Raw genomic sequence first — 20562 nt, 5'->3', positions numbered from 1 at the left:
GAGTTATTAATCCTCCTGAGGATCTCAGCAAGGGGCAGGAGGGGCTGAAATGTAGCATTTCTCTTCTCCAGGCTTTTAAAATATTTTATTTTTGGTAGGATTCCAGGCAAAAGTCTAATTTTTCCTCAACAAGAGCGAACTGCCCATATAGGCTCTATGGGGACTTGGCGTTTTCCATAACGTGACCTTTACCCCTTAGTAGAGTAGCACCCTGTTACAGGTCAGGTTCTCTGGAAGCAGGGGCTGAGCCGGAGTTTGCCATGCAGATGATTTATGGGGGATCCCTGCTGAAGGGGAGTGGGCAAAGGGGAAACCGAATTGCAGGGCAGCCTGGCAGCTTCCGCCAACAACAGGCAGCATGGCGGCGCATAGATGGTCCTTTGGAGCTGTCCTGTGGTGAGCTGAAAGTGATGGTTTTCATACCCCTGCCACCAGCAGATAGGCCATGGGGGGAGGGGTGTCCTCTTGGGCAAGGGAACACTCCTCATCTGAGGCCGACTCTGAAGGCATTGGCTGCATTTCTACTCACTGAGGCAATCAGTGTGCTCTTCCTCGAAGGGGGGCTGTAGGTGGCACATCCCTGTGTCCATTTTGAAACTTTCAGTCTTATTAGAATCACGAGGTTACACAGGGGTAAATGCTATCTCCAGCCCAGCCTCTCGTTTGCGTGGCTTCTAAGTAAATAGGCATTGCACACGTATGGACAGATCCTCAGCTGTCTGGAATCGTCTTATGGAAGCAGACAGAGGCAAAGGTGTACCATCTATATTTTCTTTGAACCATGTGATTAAAGTCATACCTGGCAGTTTTGTAAAGCCATGAAGAGTTTTACATTCATCATGTCTTTTATGTGGAGCCACTTGGCTTTTTTTTTTTTTAAGATTTTATTTATTTATTTATTTTTATTTTAATGTTTTTTTATTACATTATGTTAGTCACCATACAGTACATCCCTGGTTTCTGATGCAAGGTTCGATGATTCATTAGTGTTTTTTTTTTTTTTTTGAGACCAGAGTCCAAAGCTAAAACCCACAGTACAGTAGTGGAAAACCTCTAGTCACATTTTAATTGCCAGTTGCCTTTAGACAAATCTTTCAACGATTAAGATTCCAGATTAAACCCCTTTTCAGTGCCCTTTCCATTGTGAAATTAAAGCAGTCTTCCAGCTCCCTTCAGCACATTAAACTGCATCCCAGCAGACTTGTATCTTGCCCACCCAAGTTGGCCAAGTTGACCACAGGAGCTGTTCGTGCGTCGTCCACGGGGCTGGCTTGCCTTGCAGGAGCCATCCCTACTGCCTCCCACCGTTGCCCACAGTCGGCTTCGGCCACTGACCGTCTCAGCTGCAAGGTGTGCAAAACCTCCCTCTATTTCCTTTCTTTCAGGTTGGAAAGCTTATCCAAGAAGCAGCTGGAAGAAGCAACTTGAAGCGAGTAACTCTGGAACTTGGAGGGAAAAGTCCCAATATTATTTTCGCTGATGCTGATTGTAAGTCACCCACAGATCCCCCCCATGTCCCGGTACACTGCCCCTCGGTGCTCTCTATTATATCTCCGCTTCTGACAGGACACTAAGAAAAAGATCTGTGAGGCTAAGAAGCAGCTTCAAGGGGAAGAACCTGGACCCTTCCTCCTAAGGGGCAGCTCGTTTAGTATTGGGGAAGAGCGCTTGCTGGCTGATAGCTGAACAGAGCTTGTTTTTTAGACGCTGGGCGCTGCAGAGCAGGGTGGAAGAGGTGAAGGCCTGCTTCGTGCTGTAGAATGGAAAGAGCAATGGCCTAAGCCTCTCAACACCGGAAGTATCCTCTCTCTGCCTAGATTCAAGAAATCTGAAACTTCTCAACTCTGGTAGCTTTACAGATCCTCAAAAAAAATTCTAGTGCGCTAGCCCTGCCAACATTTTCCCAAACCCACAACCCCTCCTCTGTTTAGTCCCCCCATCCTCTGCCCCTTCCGTGACTTTGAGCCAGAATGACGACGCACTTTGGGCAGTTCTGTATGAATGGACCTAGCTGGGAGGTGCTTCCGCCTTGCAGGTAGGACCCTACGGCGGGCAGGGTGTGGAGCAGTCACCTAGGAAACCCCTGTCTCCAGGCAGGGCGCCCTCTAGGCCATGCTGCATAGGTGTGGTCTTCTATTTTGAAAAGCTTTCCAGAGAATGAAAATTCAAAATCTCTTTCCATCACTCTTTCTCTTCCACCCCACCCGGCAGAGCTGCTTTCCCTTCCACCGCTGGAGAGGTTAGGAAACAGAAAGCAGACTGCTCGCCTGTCAGCCCCAGCTTGGAGTCTGTGACGAGTTCAGCATCAGCTTCATGCTGGTTGTCAGACGGATCAGAGCTGTCAAACCTAAATTTCTCTTGGGGAGTAGGCCCTCCATTGACACGATTGATTGATTGATTGATTGATTGATGAGGGGCTGATTCAGTCAGTCATCTAGCAGCCAGCACACACCAGCTTTGCTAGTCCTATCTGAAGTACAAGCTCTGAGCTGAAAGTTACGTGCTGCTCTGCGATTCCAGTAAATGTGGAGGAAACTTGGTGTCTTTCAAGAAGATCCATTTCTGTTACAGTTTAATTCACCATAGTACTAATTAAACACACAGCTCCAAGGTTGGCAGTCCCTAGACCCAGTGCAGGACGTACATACGTTTACCTGTCTAAACGTCACACAGCACTTTAAAAAATAAAAACTGCACATTAAAAATCCTGATTTCTGTTTTTTCTTAAAATCAGAAGTCTGGTAATCAGGGGCTTACATTCACGCATAGCAACAGCCAAATGCAGTGGCTTTCCTCCTGAGTCTCCATCAGATTGTTTTCCCGGCCAGCAGACTCCTACCACTACATTATCTGCCTGGCTCCTTGGCATATTGGGGTTTGAGACTCCTGTCCTAGATGGTGTGTGGTCCAGGCCCCCTTTTTACAGAAGAAGGAGGAGACTCAAAGAAGTGAAGCTGTCCAAGTTCAAGGTCACGTAGCAAGTCCCGTCAGGATCTAGTTAGAACTTGAACTAGGCTGTGTTCTCAATCCAATGCTTTCCCCTGTGCTGCCCGCTTGCCCACACGCGGTGCGCTGAGGGTGGCATTCTGCGGGGCTCTGGCAGAGGGCGGGGAGGTGGCTCCGCAGCCGGGCCCGCCGCGGGGGAACCGAGCTGAGGCCGTGGCTGTCTCCCCCTGCAGTGGACTACGCTGTGGAGCAGGCCCACCAGGGAGTGTTCTTCAACCAAGGCCAGTGCTGCACCGCCGGCTCCCGCATCTTTGTGGAGGAGTCCATCTATGAGGAGTTCGTGAGGAGAAGCGTGGAGCGGGCCAAGAGGCGCATCGTGGGCAGTCCCTTTGATCCCACCACTGAGCAGGGACCCCAGGTAGAGAAATCAGAAACATTCCCTTGCTTTTCTTAATCCCTGGTGAGCACCAGACACTCTAGTGGGACCCCAGAGACAGCATCCTTTTCCCGCTCCCTCCTTCCTCTTCCTCCTCTCCTCATGCCTAGAAATACAGCTGGTTAGACATTGCTTATTCCTCACGGTTCCTTTTCCCTTTCTACATTTTTCTCTCTGAAACATTAAGGGATTAAGGTGGCCTCAAGGATACTCTGAACTCTGGGGGAAAGTGGGAGTATCTTAGCTCTAAAGAAAGAACTGTGCATGAGAAGATGGAGGTTGGCCCGAGAACCCAGGCCCAGTCCTAGCCACTGGCCTTCAAGACATCCCTACAAAGGCCACAGTCAAGGAGAGTGGGTGTCTCCCTTTCTCAGAAGCTCTTCATCCTTTCATCAGTGACTAAAGAATCTCTCTGCCAGCCTGACCTACGTCGGGGAGGACACTTGTGGCTTGTGTATGTGTAGGAAATAGAGGGCTGTCCACGTGCCCCTCTGCCGTACGGTCATCTCTGACTGCGTGCTTCATGCGGTGCGGTGGGGAGGCCATGCAAGTCCCTGCGGTCCACACTATTTGGCTCTGCGGGTTCTCCACAGTCATCAGGCCATATTTCCAGGTAGAATTCTGGTTGAATCTTAAACTGTAGATAGAGTCTGGGAGCTTCTAAAGGCTGTTTGGATCAGATTGCATCCGGATCTCTGATGCATAGGTCTTCCCGATAAGAAACAGCATCTCCTAGGTGTGGGGACCATTTGAAAGATGACTGATGTTCTAGCTGAGTAATCCAAACTCAAGTGAATTTAGATTTTTGCATTTACCATCGTAACTGAGTGATGACTATAACTTGGGGGGAGGCAAGACTAACCATCTTTTATGGCGCAGGAAGCTAGTCCTTGCTCTTCATGCTTACCCCTCTCCTCTAAAGGTGTAATAGGCGCTCCATTAAAAATACACCCCCGTAGGATTTGAAGCACCCTATCGTTTTCATCTTTTTAGTATCAGTACAACTTGCTGAACTCTTCGTTTGGTTATAGTGGTCAGTTCTTCCCCATTTAGAAACCTGAATAATCAATTAGGCGGTTTCTCATCGTTTAGAAACATTGCCTAAATCTGCATCCGGTGCTTCTGATTCGGCGCTGTCCTCATCAGTGCAGGGCGTCTATTGGAATTCTCGATATAATTGCCTGAACCATACAAAATCACCATTTTTTCCAGGGGAAAAGTGGCTAAATGGCAGCAGCTCCATATGTCATGACTTGATAAAATGGAGCTTTGGAAAAATCGCAAGCGAGAGATCCTTGAGTACACGCTTATTCCTCTTTCCCTAGAAGACTGTACACGGAGTCATTAGGAAATTTCTCTCGTAGATTGATAAGAAACAGTACAACAAGATCCTGGAGCTCATCCAGAGTGGCGTGGCCGAGGGCGCCAAGCTGGAATGTGGAGGCAAAGGGCTGGGCCGAAAGGGGTTTTTCATCGAGCCCACGGTGTTTTCCAACGTCACCGACGACATGCGCATTGCCAAGGAGGAGGTATCAAACATGGGGCTCTAACGGAAGCCACGCCTTCCTCGGGATGGTTTCCAGAGCATTTCTTGTACATGATGGTCTAGTTCCGGCTCTTTATATCTGATACACATTGCGTAACAGCAACACACATGGCTGTGAAAATCCCGCTTTCAAGGGAATGTTGAATCAGAAGGCAAGTAAGCCAGGTGGAGGCGGGAGACGCGCTCCTCGACCGCAGTTGTGACCAGCCGAAAGGACAGTCGTGATAGCCGACCACTGGCCTTAGTAATACGGTAGCCACAGGCCAGTTCCTTCAAAGGCGGGTTACTAAGCTGTTCGCCAGGAAGGAGCAAGCATCCAAGCCACCCCACATTTGTGCGGGAGAGGGACCGGGAGCACGTCGGCCACAGTCTGGAGCACCAGTCTGAGTTCTGGAGCAGTGGCTGGGGAATCATGGAGAAGGCAGCGTTGGTACAGACACTGGAATCCGGGGATGCCAGGGAGGGTGGAGGAGAGGGGGTGTTAAATGAACAACAAAGTTAGACTCATGTAATCCTGTTCTGGCAAAGTTTGGGATATTTTACAGTTCTGTGTTGCTAAACTTAAATGTCCCTTAAATGATGAAGGCGGAGCACACTTGCTTTGGAATGTGGAAAGCAGGTCAGGGGATGGCAGAGCAACAGCCCCGTGTTGGCTCAGACTGTTTTGTTGCAGATCTTTGGCCCTGTCCAGGAAATTCTGAGGTTTAAGACTATGGATGAAGTTATCGAAAGAGCCAATAACTCAGACTTCGGACTTGTAGCAGCCGTCTTCACTAATGACATCAACAAGGCCCTCACGGTGTCTTCTGCAATGCAAGCTGGGACCGTCTGGTAAGATGAGAGTCAGCCTCCTGGTTCTGGCCATAATGCACACCACTGGCGGTGTAGGGGCCTCATAATCTCTGGAAAGTGGGTGACATAAGCATATCCTCTGGGGGATGGGGAGGACGGAAGGCAAGCAGCCTTCTCCTGAGAAGGGATGTACACTCCTTACTGGCTAGGTCAGGAGAGCAAAGTGAATTTTAACTTATAAATATTTCATATGCAAAAAAGGGAATCGAAAAATAAAACATTAAGAGAAATACTATGCCAATGGGACTACTTCTGTGCAAGAGGAATTCACACTAATGGTACTATGTTTTCTTCTCTTAGGATCAATTGTTACAATGCCTTAAATGCCCAGAGCCCCTTCGGGGGATTCAAGATGTCTGGAAATGGGAGAGAAATGTAAGTGTCCAAAGTTGCTGGTGCCCGCAGAGAAACAGGGATTGCAAATATGAGCCTAGAGGATTATGCCCACACTTGTTTAATTCTCTTTCTGTCCAGGCATTAAACAACCACTTTGTTGAGCCCTTACTTCTATAAACAAAACCCTGTACTCCCTGGCACAAAGATGAATCAAACACAACTCCCTTCCCTTACGTGGGAATGGATAAAAATTAATGTACCATCTATCTCATGAAATCAGAGCTGCTTTCTTCATAGAAGTGGGCCAAACATCTTCCGAGTCCAGAGGAAACAATCCGTTGATTTTGCCTGCTGGGGTCAGAGAAGACTTCACACAGCAAATAACGTTTCAGTTTTTCAGGGCCAGTCCTTCCACGTAGAGGGAATAGCAGGGACAAAGGCACAACAAACATCAGGGAGTTTGGGGTGTTTAAGACAGACGTCACCAACTGTCACCCAAGGACAAAGCTGGCCTGCAGAAATGTTTTGCTTCGCCTCGCAACATTTTAAAATCCTTAACTGACGTTCCAAAATGAAGAGGCTTTGCGTAAAATCTTGATGTCTTGCTTATTTTCATTCCCCCGTAGCAAAATTGCTGCAGCTGTGAGCTCTAGAACTCGCCTTATTCCCCACTGTTCCCGTTGCTTCTGGGGCCAGAATGATGGTAGCCATTCGTTTTTACACACACCCAGCCCCTCACCTCCGTCACCGGCTCAGCCCCTGTAGGTTCTCTGAGGCTGGGACCGCAGGGTTTGGACATAGGATGGCTGGAGGGGGCTTGCCGAAGACACAAGCGGAAAGGTTGTTTTAAACCCAGTCTCAAAGGGCTTAGATGTTCTCTGGGAGCTGAGGAGACACCAGAGGTTTTAAGGCTGAGGTTTCTGGCAAGTAGAGGCTGTGCTGGCGAAGACTAGAGGAAGAAGAGCCGTCACGAGGATTTTACAGTAACAGCGATGGGCGTCATTCATCAGATGCCCCCTCTGTGTATGGCTTTATGTTAGCTGCTTTCCTAGCGTCGTCTCATTCGATTTTCACGATGATAAGGGATAGATACCCTTCTCATCACATCCCATGTGGTTCAGGTGGGGAGCTGGGGCTTACGCTAGCTAAGCAGCTGGCCCAGGTCGCACAGCCAGTAAGGGACAGATGTGGGGTTTGAATATAGGTTTCAGTGACTCCCATTCTATCCAGCCAAAGAAGCAGGGAGGCCAGGCACAGGGACTCTTCAGGGACGGGATCGGAGCTGGGAAGAGTCCTCTTGAGAGGCAAAAGGCTGGAAAAATGGGACTGTAGCAGAGGAAAACTACACTCAAGGGGACGTTATTTCCTGCCTTCCTATATAAATGGATTTTTTGAGTGGCATTCAGAGTGAATGGTAGTCAGGTGTTCCTGATCTGACACCCCCCCACACCCCGTCGTCATAAAAAAACAAAAACAAACACCCCCCCCCCCGGGGCACCTGGGTGGTTCAGTCGGTTAAGCATCCTACTCTTGATTTCAGTTCAGGTCATGATCTCAGGGTCGTGAGATCGAGCCCTGCGTTGGGTTTCTCACCGAGCATGGAGTCTGCTTGAGATTTTTTCTCTCTCCCGCTCCCTTTGCTCTCCCTCCCGCCAGCCCCCACTCACACTCACTCAGTCTTAAAAAAAAAACCTAAACAAACCGTTTTTCCTACTCTTGAAGGGAGCTGGTTCCATGTTTCTTAAATCCTGTGACTCTCAAGAGGAAACATCCTTATGTCCATTCCCTCTGCCATTACTGAATGTACCCTTCTGTGAGCCAGTGCCAGTTCGTGGTCTGCTAAACTATTGAGTGCTTGCCCTGTGGGGGAAGATGTGGCTCATCAGAGCACTTGAGATCTTGCTGGATAAATGAAATACACAACATTAAAAATTAGAAGAATTCCAGAGAAGATATGCCGTAGAGGAGTTCAGGGATGGGGGAGATCATTGTGAGCTGTAGTAAGCCTGGAAAACCTTTAGGGAAGATCAAATATAGGGATTTGAATTGGCCTTTAAAGGAGAGGAACATTTATTTGGGTAGATGGAGAGAGGGGAATAATTTGCAGGGTTGGTGGGCAAAGCAAGGTAGGAGTGGAGAAAGAGTGAGTAGAGGCATTGTGGGAGAAATAGGTATGGTGTTTGGGACAAGGTACAGCGAACCCATAAGACCAGTGCAGAGGATTTACATGTTTCAGATACTTTAGCTGGTAATTTCTAGCTCTTAGCCATTAAACGGTAAATTGAGCATAGCAGTGAGGCTAAGAGCAGAGTTTCTAGAATCACATGGCTTCTACCACTGGCCCTACCACTTAATACCTATGCAACCTTGGACAAATTAACTTAATGTCACTAAGCCTCTGTTTCCTCATCTCTAAAATGGGAATAATTATAGTACCTACCCTAAAAGGTTGCTGTGAGGATAACATGGCAGGATTCACTGTTCCAGATATCCAGCAGTGTCTGGCAAACCTCAAGAAGTGTTAGCTGCTATCGTCATGAGAGGTCAAGTAGATGAGTGTTATGTAGGCGATCCTTCTTTGTCCTAATAAATGTCTTACTCTGGAAGTGGGGCAGAACGTTTCCTGAATTTCGGCTCGTACCATCAACCTCCGTTCTGTCCCCGGGAATGCCAGGGGGAGATCACTCTGGCTTGAGTCTTGCTTCTGGCCTTTAGTACTTCCCACTTGCTTCCCCGCCCGAACCCAAAACCAGTCTGGATCCTATTTGTTCAGGTATTAGTATTATTTTCAGCTTTTATAAAGTCTTCATGTACTCCAGCTATCTCGTCCTAACTTGCACACGGCCTTAACTTCCTGCTCCCACCTTTCAGGATGCATTTAACTTGATATTCTGTGTCTTGCTTCTGTGTGCCGTCCTGGTCTCTGGTATGTTGGGACAATCACTGGCTCTGGGAACGCTGCTCACGCCGACTGTTTTGTTACAGGTCATTAAGAGGGTGAATCATGGGCATAAAATAGAATAAATAATTACTGGTTGATGGAGCTTGTCCCAGGCTCGCCCTGGACCCTCAGCGAGGACAGGATTCGGGCTTGTGACATTGTCCAGGTCCAGTCTGTTCCCATTAGAAACCTTCTCCTTGCCTGGAAAGACGGTCCAGGAGACAGTTTGGCTGTGTCAGAACCACACGGAGAACAGTGGCCCAAGAGACTGAAAAGCAGCCTTTCTCCGCTTGTCTCGTCGGTGCTATAGTGATTGGCCTTCGCAGTGCAGTTAAAAAATAATTAGGGAACAGTGCTCTTTGATGAGACTCACTTCATCTTGTCTAAATTATATGATTCTTTGTCCCTTCTTGCTCCCCAAACATGTTTTTTCTTCCTTAAATGACCTCAAGTGGTCTCAGAGGCTTCAAATACAAGAATCTGCCTTATCCTGGTCCCCCAGTCTTCTCACTTACTGCAATCCCAGAAACTCCCCTTACCTTCCTCTAGACAGTATTATCTCCTGGCTTTGCAAACTCCATGTGGCTCTGGTCCCTGGTACCCCTTTGCCCACCTCTAAGAGGCACAGGGAAGAGAAGCAGCACTTTTTGGAAACAAGCTCCAAGGCGCGTTGTGAGAACCCCGGAGGTCTCTCCCACAGAGCGCTGTGGAGGGCTGCCCTCTACAGGTTGCCCGACGGGCTGGCCTCTGAGTCCCAGGGTCAGAGAGGGGGACGGCTCACCTCAGTCCTGCCCTGCAGCCAGTTCCCCCTGTTTCACTCCTCCCGTCCCCTCCCTTACTCCTTATTTAGTTTCCCTGAGACAAGCTATAAAATAAATGTCACAGACTGAGCACATGGAAAGAAAGCTGTGAACCTCACCATTTTAAAAACATTTTAAAAACACAGGCTTCGAAGATGAGAAGCATTATTAGAATATCCTAAATAAGGGCTTCCCAAGTTTGCACGCACATGCATGCATCTGTGCTCATATGTACATGCAGAGCATACGTGTGTGCCCATGTGTATGCGCAGAGCGTGCCTGTGTGCCCGTGTGTGTGTGCAGCGCGTGCCTGTGCACAGAAAGTCACCTGCGGTCTGGCAGAAGGGCTTGCCAAGCATGCCTGTCCGGGCACCCACTCTCAGAGGTCTGGCTTTAGTAAATGTGGGCTAAGGCTGAGGATCTGCTTTGTTAACAGGCTTCTGGAATGACTCCGGCGCAGGTGCTCTGGAGACACCCTGCTCTGAGAAATGTTGCTGTAAGGCAAAGAAAAGAGGAGGGAAGTACACACCCTACACAGAAATCCGTCTGTTTTGAGTGATTTTCTACAATCACTGGCTGAGAGGCACCGAAATCTAACATCTCTGTTAGATACACCGGGTTTGGTTCATGGTAGGGAACGTAACCAGTCTGGCTCAGAAGCAGGAACACAGGCGTCTGAGTGTGCGTCTGCCCTGACGCCCTGTGGAGCTCTGCAGGCGACCGTACAGAGAGATCGGGGTGCAGCGGGAGCGGCATGTCTGCTTTGCACCCTAGTGCGGTTCTCCCGTAATTGTGGGATTTAACTGGATTAAGTCAGGCTGGAGAGAAAGCCCCTGGAATGAGATGGTGAAATAGCAGAAGATCTAAATTTGGGGCCCTCAGAGACTTTCCAGCAGCGCTTCTCCAAGGGTGGCCCCAAATAACCACCATCACAATCTCCTGGGCTTCTCTCCAGACCTACCGAGGCGGAGTCTTTGGTGGGGATGGTCAGGAATCCGCAACGAAAGCAAGGTCCAAGGACGATCCTATGTTTCCTGAGGCCTGAGAGATGACCGGGCACCAGGAGGTTGGGGGTGGCTCGCCTGGAGTCCTACAGCCAGTCAATGGCAGAGCTACGTGGGCCTGCCTGCTGACGCCCAGCCCCGGGGTGGTTTCTGTGGCAGATTTGAGGCCGCTCCTCATCCTCAGAGCAGGCTGTGTGGGCCGTGGTGGCACATGGCTGCCGGGGATGCAGGGGAGGAAGTCCTCCCGCCCAGGGCGATTTTCCATCGCATGATGCACCCAAAGATCAGGGGACCCCAATAATCACACTCGAAAACAACCACATCACCACGCTTCTGACTCCGTCGGCTTCCTTCCACTTCTCACAAGCGACTTAGAGATCTGAGCGGGAGGAGACGGTTCAGGGTCTGCCCCATGTGCGTGCACAAGCCAGGAAACGAGAAGGGAGTAACCTCACTTCAAACAGGAGGCAGATGATGTCCGTGATGAAGAGACACTTTCAGAATTGCCCAAGGGCAGGAAAAATTCCAGGAAGAGCCAGAGCTGAGCTGGTAATAAAGACTCAGGGCCTGGAAGGAGCTAATGAGAGAATCTTCTACTGAGTGGGACAGTCCCAAATTTATTCTTGTTCCGGTAAGCAAGATGGGCAACACAGATAAGAGAACACACATGCCCTGGTCTCTCCTTGGCTACCTCTGATGTCCTGGCGGGAGGGCGTGGGCATGACAACTCAGGTGACCTTGGCGCTCAAAGCTGCTGCTGGCGAAGTGATTGGAGCCTTGTGCAGGGCATGGGGTTCCTGGAAGGAAGCGGGATGTATCGCTTACAGCAGGTCTTGACCGTAAAGCCCAGTTACTGTAACATCATATCTTTTATACATGACTGTCCTGGGTCTTTTTTAAAGATTTATTTTTAGAGAGATTGAGCAGGGGAGGGGCAGAGGGAGAGAGATTCCCAAGCAGACTCCACACTGAGTGTAGAGCCCGACACGGGGCTCGAACTCATGACCCAGATCACGAGCGTACCCAAAACCAAGCGTTGTCTGGTTAACCGACTGTGCCGCCCAGGCGCCCCGCACGGGACTGTTTTCAAAAGGCTGCCTTTATAAATATTTACTTAATCCGATAAATCTCTAAGCGTTCTTTTATTTTTTCCTGGCAGGGTGGTAGATCCCCTGGGGGGAACTGGGGAAGGGGATGGGAAAAAGCCCTCCCTCTCTCCCTTCCTTCCCCCAGCGCTGTTGGAGCCTGATGCTGGGGGCGCTACGCGGGTTCGCAGCTCCTCCTACTGAGAGAGCCAGGGAAAGCCTCAGGAGAGGGGAGGGAAAGGAGCCTGGCAGGAGCCAGGCTTGGCCGCACCCCGGCCCCCTGAGGGCAGCGGTTGGAGACCCGTCCTGTGTGTGCAGAGGGCGGAGAAGGGCGTGTTTCCTGGGCCTGCAGAGACAGGGGACCCAGCCCCCACCCCATAAATGTTTACCCCGAGTCTTGGGGGGCCAGCTTACTTGCCACTTCCTTTGTGGTCAGTTGCTTTGATCTCCTCCCCCTTTCCCCTGACTCTGGGCAGCATGCATCAGGATTGTTTTTAAGGCGTTGCTGGTGATCTGTGCTCTTCGCTGCCTAGGCGTTTGGGGACCCACCTGTGTTTGTTAAGTCTAAGGACCAGTTGAAAGGAATTTAGGACATCCAGGGGATCCCAGCCTGAAAATCTCAGGCTTTTCTTTCAGCTAAAGTAGACACGATGTCTAGGAGAGCGACTATAACACAGACACAACAGGGGGTGTCGGGTGGCAGGCGTGGGTTTTAGAGGAGGAAAGCACACCATTGTCTTCCAGAGCCATTGCTGCCTGTGTAGAGACGCAGGGGCCTGGGCCTGGGCCAGCGGCTGTCCGCGGTGCCCACCCAGGGGCATGGTTCAGGGTCTGTGTGACTGCTGGTCCAGGCTAGCACATGCCTGTTTCTCTGAGTCGGTGGGGATGCCGCCCCTTCCTGTGCCCTATTGTGAAGACAGATCAGCCTTTGCCTTTAAGAAACAGCCACTGCTCATGACATGACGGCTCTCTGTGCTCCTCAGAGGAGGGCTGGGCTGTCCACTCGGTAGACATTTCTACATGGAAACCCCAGGGCCTGCTGCTAGCAGGTGCTAAATGGCCCCTTCTCGGGACTCTTGCCGTCACTCAGCCAGGCTGCCTGGGCCTCTGGTGTCTGACTCTGCTTATTTCTGCCTTTCAGGGGGGAGTTCGGCTTGCGAGAGTACTCCGAGGTGAAGACAGTGACAGTAAAGATCCCTCAGAAGAACTCCTAAGAAGGCCAAGGAGGAAGGTGGAGGCCAGCCCACAGGACCCTCCCTGTCTGCTTTCCCTGGGGGGCCGGGCTCTCAGGAATCCAAAGTCCATACTCGGTCCTTATTTAAAGATTTAAATAATGACACTGTAGGCCGGGCCAGTCATAACGAAAGCAGACGGTGTGGGCATGGTTTCCTGGCACTCTGTGAAGGATCACCTTAATGATACCAAATATTGGGGGAAGTGGGATGAAGGCCGGAGGAGTCGCTGTCGGGTGCATCCAGTCTCTCTTTCTGGAGCGATGGGTTGATGCCTTTTGTCACAAGGAACTTTCCTCCTGAGGAAAGGTCATCCTTCCATTGTCTCCATTTTCCCCCTTCCAGGCTCTCTCCCTCCTCACCCCCCAACCCCTCCCACCCCTCCAGGGAGATCTCAGCTGAGCTCATTTGGGGCAGATGTTTGGGCCGGGAACAATTTTCCAAGGTTTTGCAGCCAAATTACCATTTCATGTTATCCACTTCTTCAAAGCAAAACATGAAATGGTTTTAGTTAGAGCCAGACCAGACCGAAACTGCCAGGAGCTGGTACACTACAGATGTACCGAAAGCTAGGAACTCGGGTGTTCCTGACCTAGTCTGGCTTTCTTACGTCTATAAAAGACACAAGTGAAAGATCAGGAAGATGCAAACCCAGAGATCATCACATGTAATTCACAGCTTCTGAGCTTGCTGTTTGGTTTTAGGGTGTGTGGGGGTGTGTGTGTCCTTCCTTCTGGGTAATTCTGGAATAAGGCTGGGGGGGGATTGTTTTTCATAGACTGATAAGATCTTTTTCCAAAGCTTCTCTTAACAACCCTAAAACAAATTGAGTCGGCTCAAGAATTTGGTACAAGGTAATGCTGGGGGCCTTGCAGAAATAAGTTCATTTCCAATACTGGCTGGCAGTTCTTACGAAGGGAATTATCTCTGCAGTTGGACTCCACAGTGGCTTCTGCCCCCCAGCCCCCACTGCACCAGCACCACTCCTCCCAGTACTCTGGATGTCACTTTGGCCTATCGTGCCCTAAATGCACTGGCAGTAACCTTGGAAAATCCGGCCAAACCTGGAGGTTCCGTTTCCTTTTGCAGACTTGCAGGGTGCCACGATTGCCACGCTCCACCAGGGCCCCGCCGCCACGCCCAGTGGCTCGTCCACACGTGGTTTTCCCTCCCGGCCTCCCGACGGGCCTCCCCAGGGGGAGGCACAACACAGCCCCTCTCCCTCTCCTCCAGCCACACACTTCTTCTTCTGCTTTCCAGCGCATCCACCAGCTGATGGACATGTCGGCTTCCTTTCCTCCTTCCCTTTCTCCAGTTGCTGAATCCAATCCAGTCTAGATGAAGATCATTTATTTAAAAGTACCAGACGTAACCTAGAGTACATGGGATATGGCAACGCGTATATAGCCTTCTGTATGTAATGGTTTCCACTTTGTAACCACACCGGTTTTCTATTTATGAGTCTCGTCTATTCATGATGTTGAAAAGAAACCTCCGTTTGCTGTTATTTACGAACGACAGTGCATTCAGTGGCCCGATGCCTCGAGAGACGCCACGTTTCTGAGTTCTTCCGTGTCATGCTCTCCTCTTCTAGCGTGTGTCCGAGTGAGCATACCCATTAACCAGCTAGTTACCTCTCAACTGCAATATAGAACGTGAAATGAAGATTTATTTCTTTTAATTTACTTAAAAAGAAACCTCTGTGCTAGCAATAAAGCATTTATATTGTGTACGCCTTGGGATTTTGCGGCTGTGTTTATAAATCTTCGAGTCCTACCGAGTACACGCGGGTCCTTCTCTCAGCTGCTGGGTTTCTCAGCTGTGTTGTTTTCTCTGGTTCCTGAGCAGAAGTCCGGGAGAATATTTTTACAGAATGCAGTTAACAACCCCCTTGTTTTCTGACACTATTTAAAATTTGTGTACACATACAGTTTCACGTGGCAAACAAGTAGAGTCATGTATGAAATCTATGAAACGACTCTTTTAATTCAAAATAGCCTCCATGAAAGCTAAAATGTGAAAGAGGGTTTGGGGCCTTGTCCTCCGAGTCGCGGGCTGCACGACGGAGCTCGCATTGCCGATGGCGCTTGGCAGGGGCTTTGTTTTATTTACCGTGGTGAGATGAAGTCAAAGCTGACAACCTGATGCACTATTTTCGCAGGTGCGAAAGGACGTTGTAAGTGGTGACTGTATTCCCGGCCAGAGCTCGTTTGCTCTCTCCACGGCCTCAGAGTTGAGCTTCTGGGGAGCGGTGTCCACCCTCCAGACCGGCACACCCCCTCCTTCCAATGCTTGGGTTCTCCTCCCAGGTCCTAATCCCAGTGAGACAAAACAAAACCTGATGAGTTGGCCACAAAGGGAATCAGACTCAGAGAGAGACACACAGCTCTCTGCCCGCTGACACCTCGTCCCTCGGAGGAACAAATTGAGCCTGGGGCGCGCGGTCCCCAGGGTGCTGGGGCGCACTCTGCAGCGGATGGGGGCTCCCTGCGATTCTACCCCTTGTCCGTTACCTTGCGCCACCAGGAAGAAAACGAGAATGAGATGGGCGTAATCATGGAAAAGTCCTCTGGCGGGTGGCTTGTGGAGCTTACAGATCACGGGGACCCCGCGTAAGATAGGCGCTCCTTCAAAGCAGAAAGGCCCTCACACCTCATCCCTTTATGGTACTGACATGAAGGCCAATGACGGCATTACAAATGTCACTCATGAAGCTAACACAGACGCTTGGTCATTTGCCATCAGCATGATGTATTTGTGGTCCTTTTTTTTTTTTTTTTTTTTACTGTTAACCCCTAAGATTTCCACTCTACCTTTTCCTCCAAATCACCCTCAGTGCCTTCATACTGATGATCTCATGCTTTTCCATGACATTTTAGAAAATAAAGGGCAAGAATATTATCATGTAGGAACTAAGGAACAGAAAGAAACAGTGACTACACTGGACTATACTGTAAAACAGGGAGATGCCCAAGAAAAGAGGGCAGCCTGAGAAGCTAGCAGAGGAGGTGGGTTTTGAACCGGGCTTGAGGAGTGAATGTAATTCCAACAGGTGACGGAGCAGGAAGCAGGCCCTCCGGGGAAAGAGTAACCTGCAGAGGCCCGGAGGTGAGGGGGGGTGCGGGCACGTGATCATGAGATGGGACAGGCACCACTTGCAGGCAAGCGTTACAGTGCAGCTGGCCCCGGGGGTCAGCCACAGCTCCCTGGTACCGTAATAGAAAGTAGGGGGGGGTCCCCAGGGGTTTGGGGACAGGAGAGTGACGAGGCAGCATTTAGAGCCTACTGTTGTTCAGAGGAGTGGATGGCAGGAGAAGCAGACTGATGACGGGAGGAGTTTGGTGCGATGCTGGCGTGGTCACAGGATGGAGAGCAGGGAGTCAAATCAGTGGGGACTCGGTGAGTGAGTATGAAAGAATGAAAAGTAAATGAGTACATCTTCAAGCCTGGCTGAGAAGGAAATGGCAGGGCCACGGCCACAGAAGTGGGACCAAGAAGCCGAAGACACGGAACAGAGTTTCAGGGCGAGATCTTGATGTCAGGCTTTGGACATGTAATTTTGGGGGTGATGAAGGGATATCGGGACAGACCCACAGGCAGCTGGAGATAAGAGATTGGAACCTGGCTCAGGTGACTGGACTGGGACAAGACCATAAGAGTGATGGCTGTCTATACGGAGAACACAGAATAAAAACAAAAGCCAGGCTCAGAAGGAGGAGCTGAGCCAAAGAAATGGAGGCGGTAGACAGAGAACTGGGAGGAAATCCTGTCAAGGGAACACCCGAGAATCCCAAGGCAGAGAGCTCAAGAAGGGCAGGCAACCGAGAGGCTGAGAGGATGGGGATGGCTTGAGGAGCCCTTCATTAGGGGATTTTGAATTTCCAGAGCCCTAGGGAAAGAGAGGACGTGAGCTCCCCGTCAAGACACACCGCCTTAAGTTAGAAGAAACTCGAGCTGGATTAGCTGTCGGAGGTCAGGAGGAGGAAGCCAGCCTCGGAGGAAGCGTCAAAATGTGGGTAGAATTGGGGAAGATGCAGAGAGGAGGGAGCACAGGACTGCTGGGGAAAATCTCCAGGCCCCTTTTCTGCCGCATTGGCTGCATTCTCTGCAGTGGGCAGAATGGAAATGCTCGTTGCCAGTGACATGTATTCATATAGTCACTTCTTAGTTTTTCTAGGTTGCTTTGTTATTGTTGCTGTTGACTAATATCCCCAAAATATTTAAAGTCAATCACAATGCTTAAACTATAACAGGAATAATAGAAACAACAACATCACATGAATTAAAAATGGGACGAAAAAATAAGAAAACAAAGGTAGGAAACTAATGCAGCCAGAACGAGGCTGGAAAATACACGTTCCACCAAGTCCTGTCACTGTTCACAGGGGTCACCGTTAGCCGGTCAGGGTAGAGGCAGCCCTGCCTACCCGTGACCCTAAGAAATACCGTCCTCCCCTCCGTCTCCTTCCCTTCCCTCCCTCCATAACGTTCCTTGTATTGGGATAGGCTGGCGATGGCTGGTAAGGAGGGCACGTATTGCATGGAGCCCTGGGTGTTATACGCAAACAATGAATCATGGAACATTGCATCAAAAACTAAGGATGTACTGTATGGTGACTCACATAACATAATAAAAAATGTTTTTAAAAATTCACAAAAAAATAAATAAAAGCACATTCACATTAAAAAAAAAAGAAAGAAAGAAAACGGATCAGCACTAATCACTTGCAGTGCCTTTGCAAGTTGTGTGTCTTCGGGTAAATCACTTCACTTCGGGGGGCCTCCACTTCCTCTGTGGGATCAAGAATCCAGATGATCATTCCTGCCCCCCCCACCTCGCAATGCGGTGCCGGCACTAAAACCTCAGGGATGATCTATTTCTCCAGTTGCTCCGAGACGTCATGCCTCACACCCAGCTCTGAACTACAAAACGTCCTAACAGAGTGACTCTGTGGCCTTGCTGATCGGTTCCTAGGACCCCAGAATCTCATTTCCCTCCCAGCTTTGAGGCCATCATGGGGACTCTCTAGGCGAGGACTCCTGGCCTGGGGGTGGGCCACAGTTGCACCCCTCGAGCCGGCTGGGAGCAAGGGGGACGAACGCAGCTCCCACCGCTCCCCGATTTCGGTTCTGTGTATTCAACACATTGTTCAGACACTGCGTGGGGTGCTTCCGCGGCCCGCAGGCTCTGGCAGGGCTGCAGGTGCCGCAAGCGTCTTATACAACAAGTGCTCCTCGCCGGAGACGGCTGGGAATGAGAGCATGGGAAAGTCCGCTCCAGAACCGCACGAGCCCTCTTCCTAAACACGCACGTTGTCTCGTTCTCACTTGGTTATTGGCCAGATTAAACGGAGGACCAGCTTGCCATCCGTGTAGGCTTTGATGTGAAAGTGCTTAGATAATGTTTCCTTTGGCCATTTATCTATGTAGCAAGGGGGAACCTGAAACCAGCCTGGCCTGGGCCCCCTTCCTGCTGGAGCAGGAGCGCCTCTTAATGGTTTCAAGGTCCTCGAGCCTTGCTTTTTTGGTGTGTTCCTCGAGAGCAGGTCCCTGTCCTTCCTCTCCTTTTCATAAAATAGACGGTACTTACAAGCGGGCTTGAGTTGTCTCATCTCTTTTCCAGAGTGTTTTCCCCAGTCGGTTTTTGGAGACGCGCAGTAGGCTACATATTTTATATTCTGAGCAGCATAAAAAATATTCCAACCCCAAACCCTCCCAAGCTGCAAAGGATAGAGACTCCTCCTGTCCCTACCCCATCTGGAGCGAAATGCAGTGATTCCAGGACCCTGGGAGACCTCTCGCTTTCCAGTTGCAAGCAGATATGTCCAATTTATGTAGAACGTTTCCCAGTTCCTCTTGGTTGGTGACCTAGAGTGAGAACTCTCAAAGGTTCCCGTGAGGGAAGCCAAAGTAGCAATGGACAAAACCCATAGCTTGGCTACACCCCAGGGAAGGGGCTGTTTGTTGAACAGCTGAGATCCCAGGCTCCATTTCCCAAGCTAGGTTCATTCATAAACAACCCAAGATGCAAGTAAAATTGGATAAATTCCAGATGCCCCTTGTCAGTACCATTAGCTCATGCTTCCTAGTGGCCTCGAGGGAGCTGGAATGCCCGCAAACACTCTCAGAGCCCGCGGCCATGTCCAGTCCCAGCCCTTACTTGTGTGCGCTAAAAGAAAGGCCATGCCCTGCCTGCCCAGGGGAGGTGGGTCAGGAGCTTGTCAGACAAAGGCTGGGGGCCACGGGGGTATGTGTGTGTATGGGTGTCCAGGAGTCACGTGTCTACTCTTTTAAATTCAGCTCTGACACACACTAATTCCAGAAATTGGAGTTAGTAAGTGTTAGTAACAGTTATGTTAGTACCATGAAGAGCCTCTCCAACGGGCAGAGGAAGAGAAATCGAGAGTATTCTACTGCTCACTAGCTGTGCGCCCTTGGAAAATGAGTTAACCTCAGTTTTCTCACCTGGCAAATGGGGTAATAAAAATTACCTACCTCACACAGTTGTTGTGAGAGTGGAATAAGAAAATATGTGTAAAATGCTTAATGATGTCCATTGTAAGAGCTCAAAAAAAATTGTGGCAATTAATAAAAACGAGTCAACAAATCAGTATTCAGGAGAGCTGTAGTCCCGTAGAGATGGTGAATCCCACAGTCCCTTGGGCTTGGTCCCGCATGTCCGTGGCTTTGGGCTCCTATGCAGAAGCCAGGCTGGGATTAGAACCAGGAGCTTTGGGGAATGCTGGGAGGTTGGCAGGATGTAATCATGTAAACTCACGGTTCTGTGTCCAGTCAGTTCTGCTCCGCCTGCCCTGACACTGAGATCTAGAGATTTCCTAACACAGAAGATGTTGTCCTGGTTCCCATTTGTTTAAAACAACAGGTAGCAAGCTGGGACGGGTTGGTGAGGGAGGCGAACGCTAACTTAGAAGAGGCTTTGCCACCTGCTGCTGACTAAGTGTTTGCTCTGTTCAGTGTTCTATTACAATATTATTATTATTATTGTGGTTATCGGAACTACTGAGCTCAAGGAACCCGGTGGAGTCTTCGCCTAGGCGTGGGGGAGGGAATCACCTGTCTGTTTCAATGTTTCAATTCTAGCCCAGGTTCTCAGGAAGGTGAGGGTAACACCCCTAGCAGAGGAACACCGTGGGAAGGCATCACCTCTCCGCACAGCTACACGGTGTGACCCGCAGCGGGGCCCTTTCAGAGGACTAGGGGCTGCTCTGGCCCGGATGTTGAGAACAAGACCCTCCCCCGAGCAGGGGCCTTGGTAAAAGCAGCTAAGCCTGGAGGACGGCAGAGAACAAAACTGAAAAATGCCCTTTCTTCTTCTGCCTGTTTGTTCTGTTTCATTCCCGTAAGAAACTGTTATTCTTACAAA

At 50.0% G+C, this 20562-nt stretch overlaps 1 protein-coding gene across 1 annotated transcript in view; it reads left to right on the top strand.

The window, feature by feature from the left end:
- Nucleotides 1–14910, top strand: part of ALDH1A2 (aldehyde dehydrogenase 1 family member A2) — a 95512-nt gene extending 80602 nt beyond the window's left edge. Inside the window, exons 8-13 of the mRNA XM_026518572.4 lie at nt 1386–1488; nt 3180–3364; nt 4747–4911; nt 5602–5759; nt 6081–6155; nt 13088–14910. Coding sequence (XP_026374357.1) covers nt 1386–1488; nt 3180–3364; nt 4747–4911; nt 5602–5759; nt 6081–6155; nt 13088–13160 — 759 coding nt within the window. The 3' untranslated portion in view covers nt 13161–14910. The remainder of the gene's footprint in view (nt 1–1385; nt 1489–3179; nt 3365–4746; nt 4912–5601; nt 5760–6080; nt 6156–13087) is intronic.
- The last annotated feature ends 5652 nt before the right edge of the window (nt 14911–20562 follow it).

Source organism: Ursus arctos, unplaced genomic scaffold, assembly GCF_023065955.2.
Source record: "Ursus arctos isolate Adak ecotype North America unplaced genomic scaffold, UrsArc2.0 scaffold_36, whole genome shotgun sequence".
Classification (NCBI taxonomy): Eukaryota; Metazoa; Chordata; class Mammalia; order Carnivora; family Ursidae; genus Ursus; species Ursus arctos.
The sequence above is the reverse complement of the archived record's forward strand: the minus strand, read 5'-3'. Positions and strand labels throughout refer to the sequence as shown.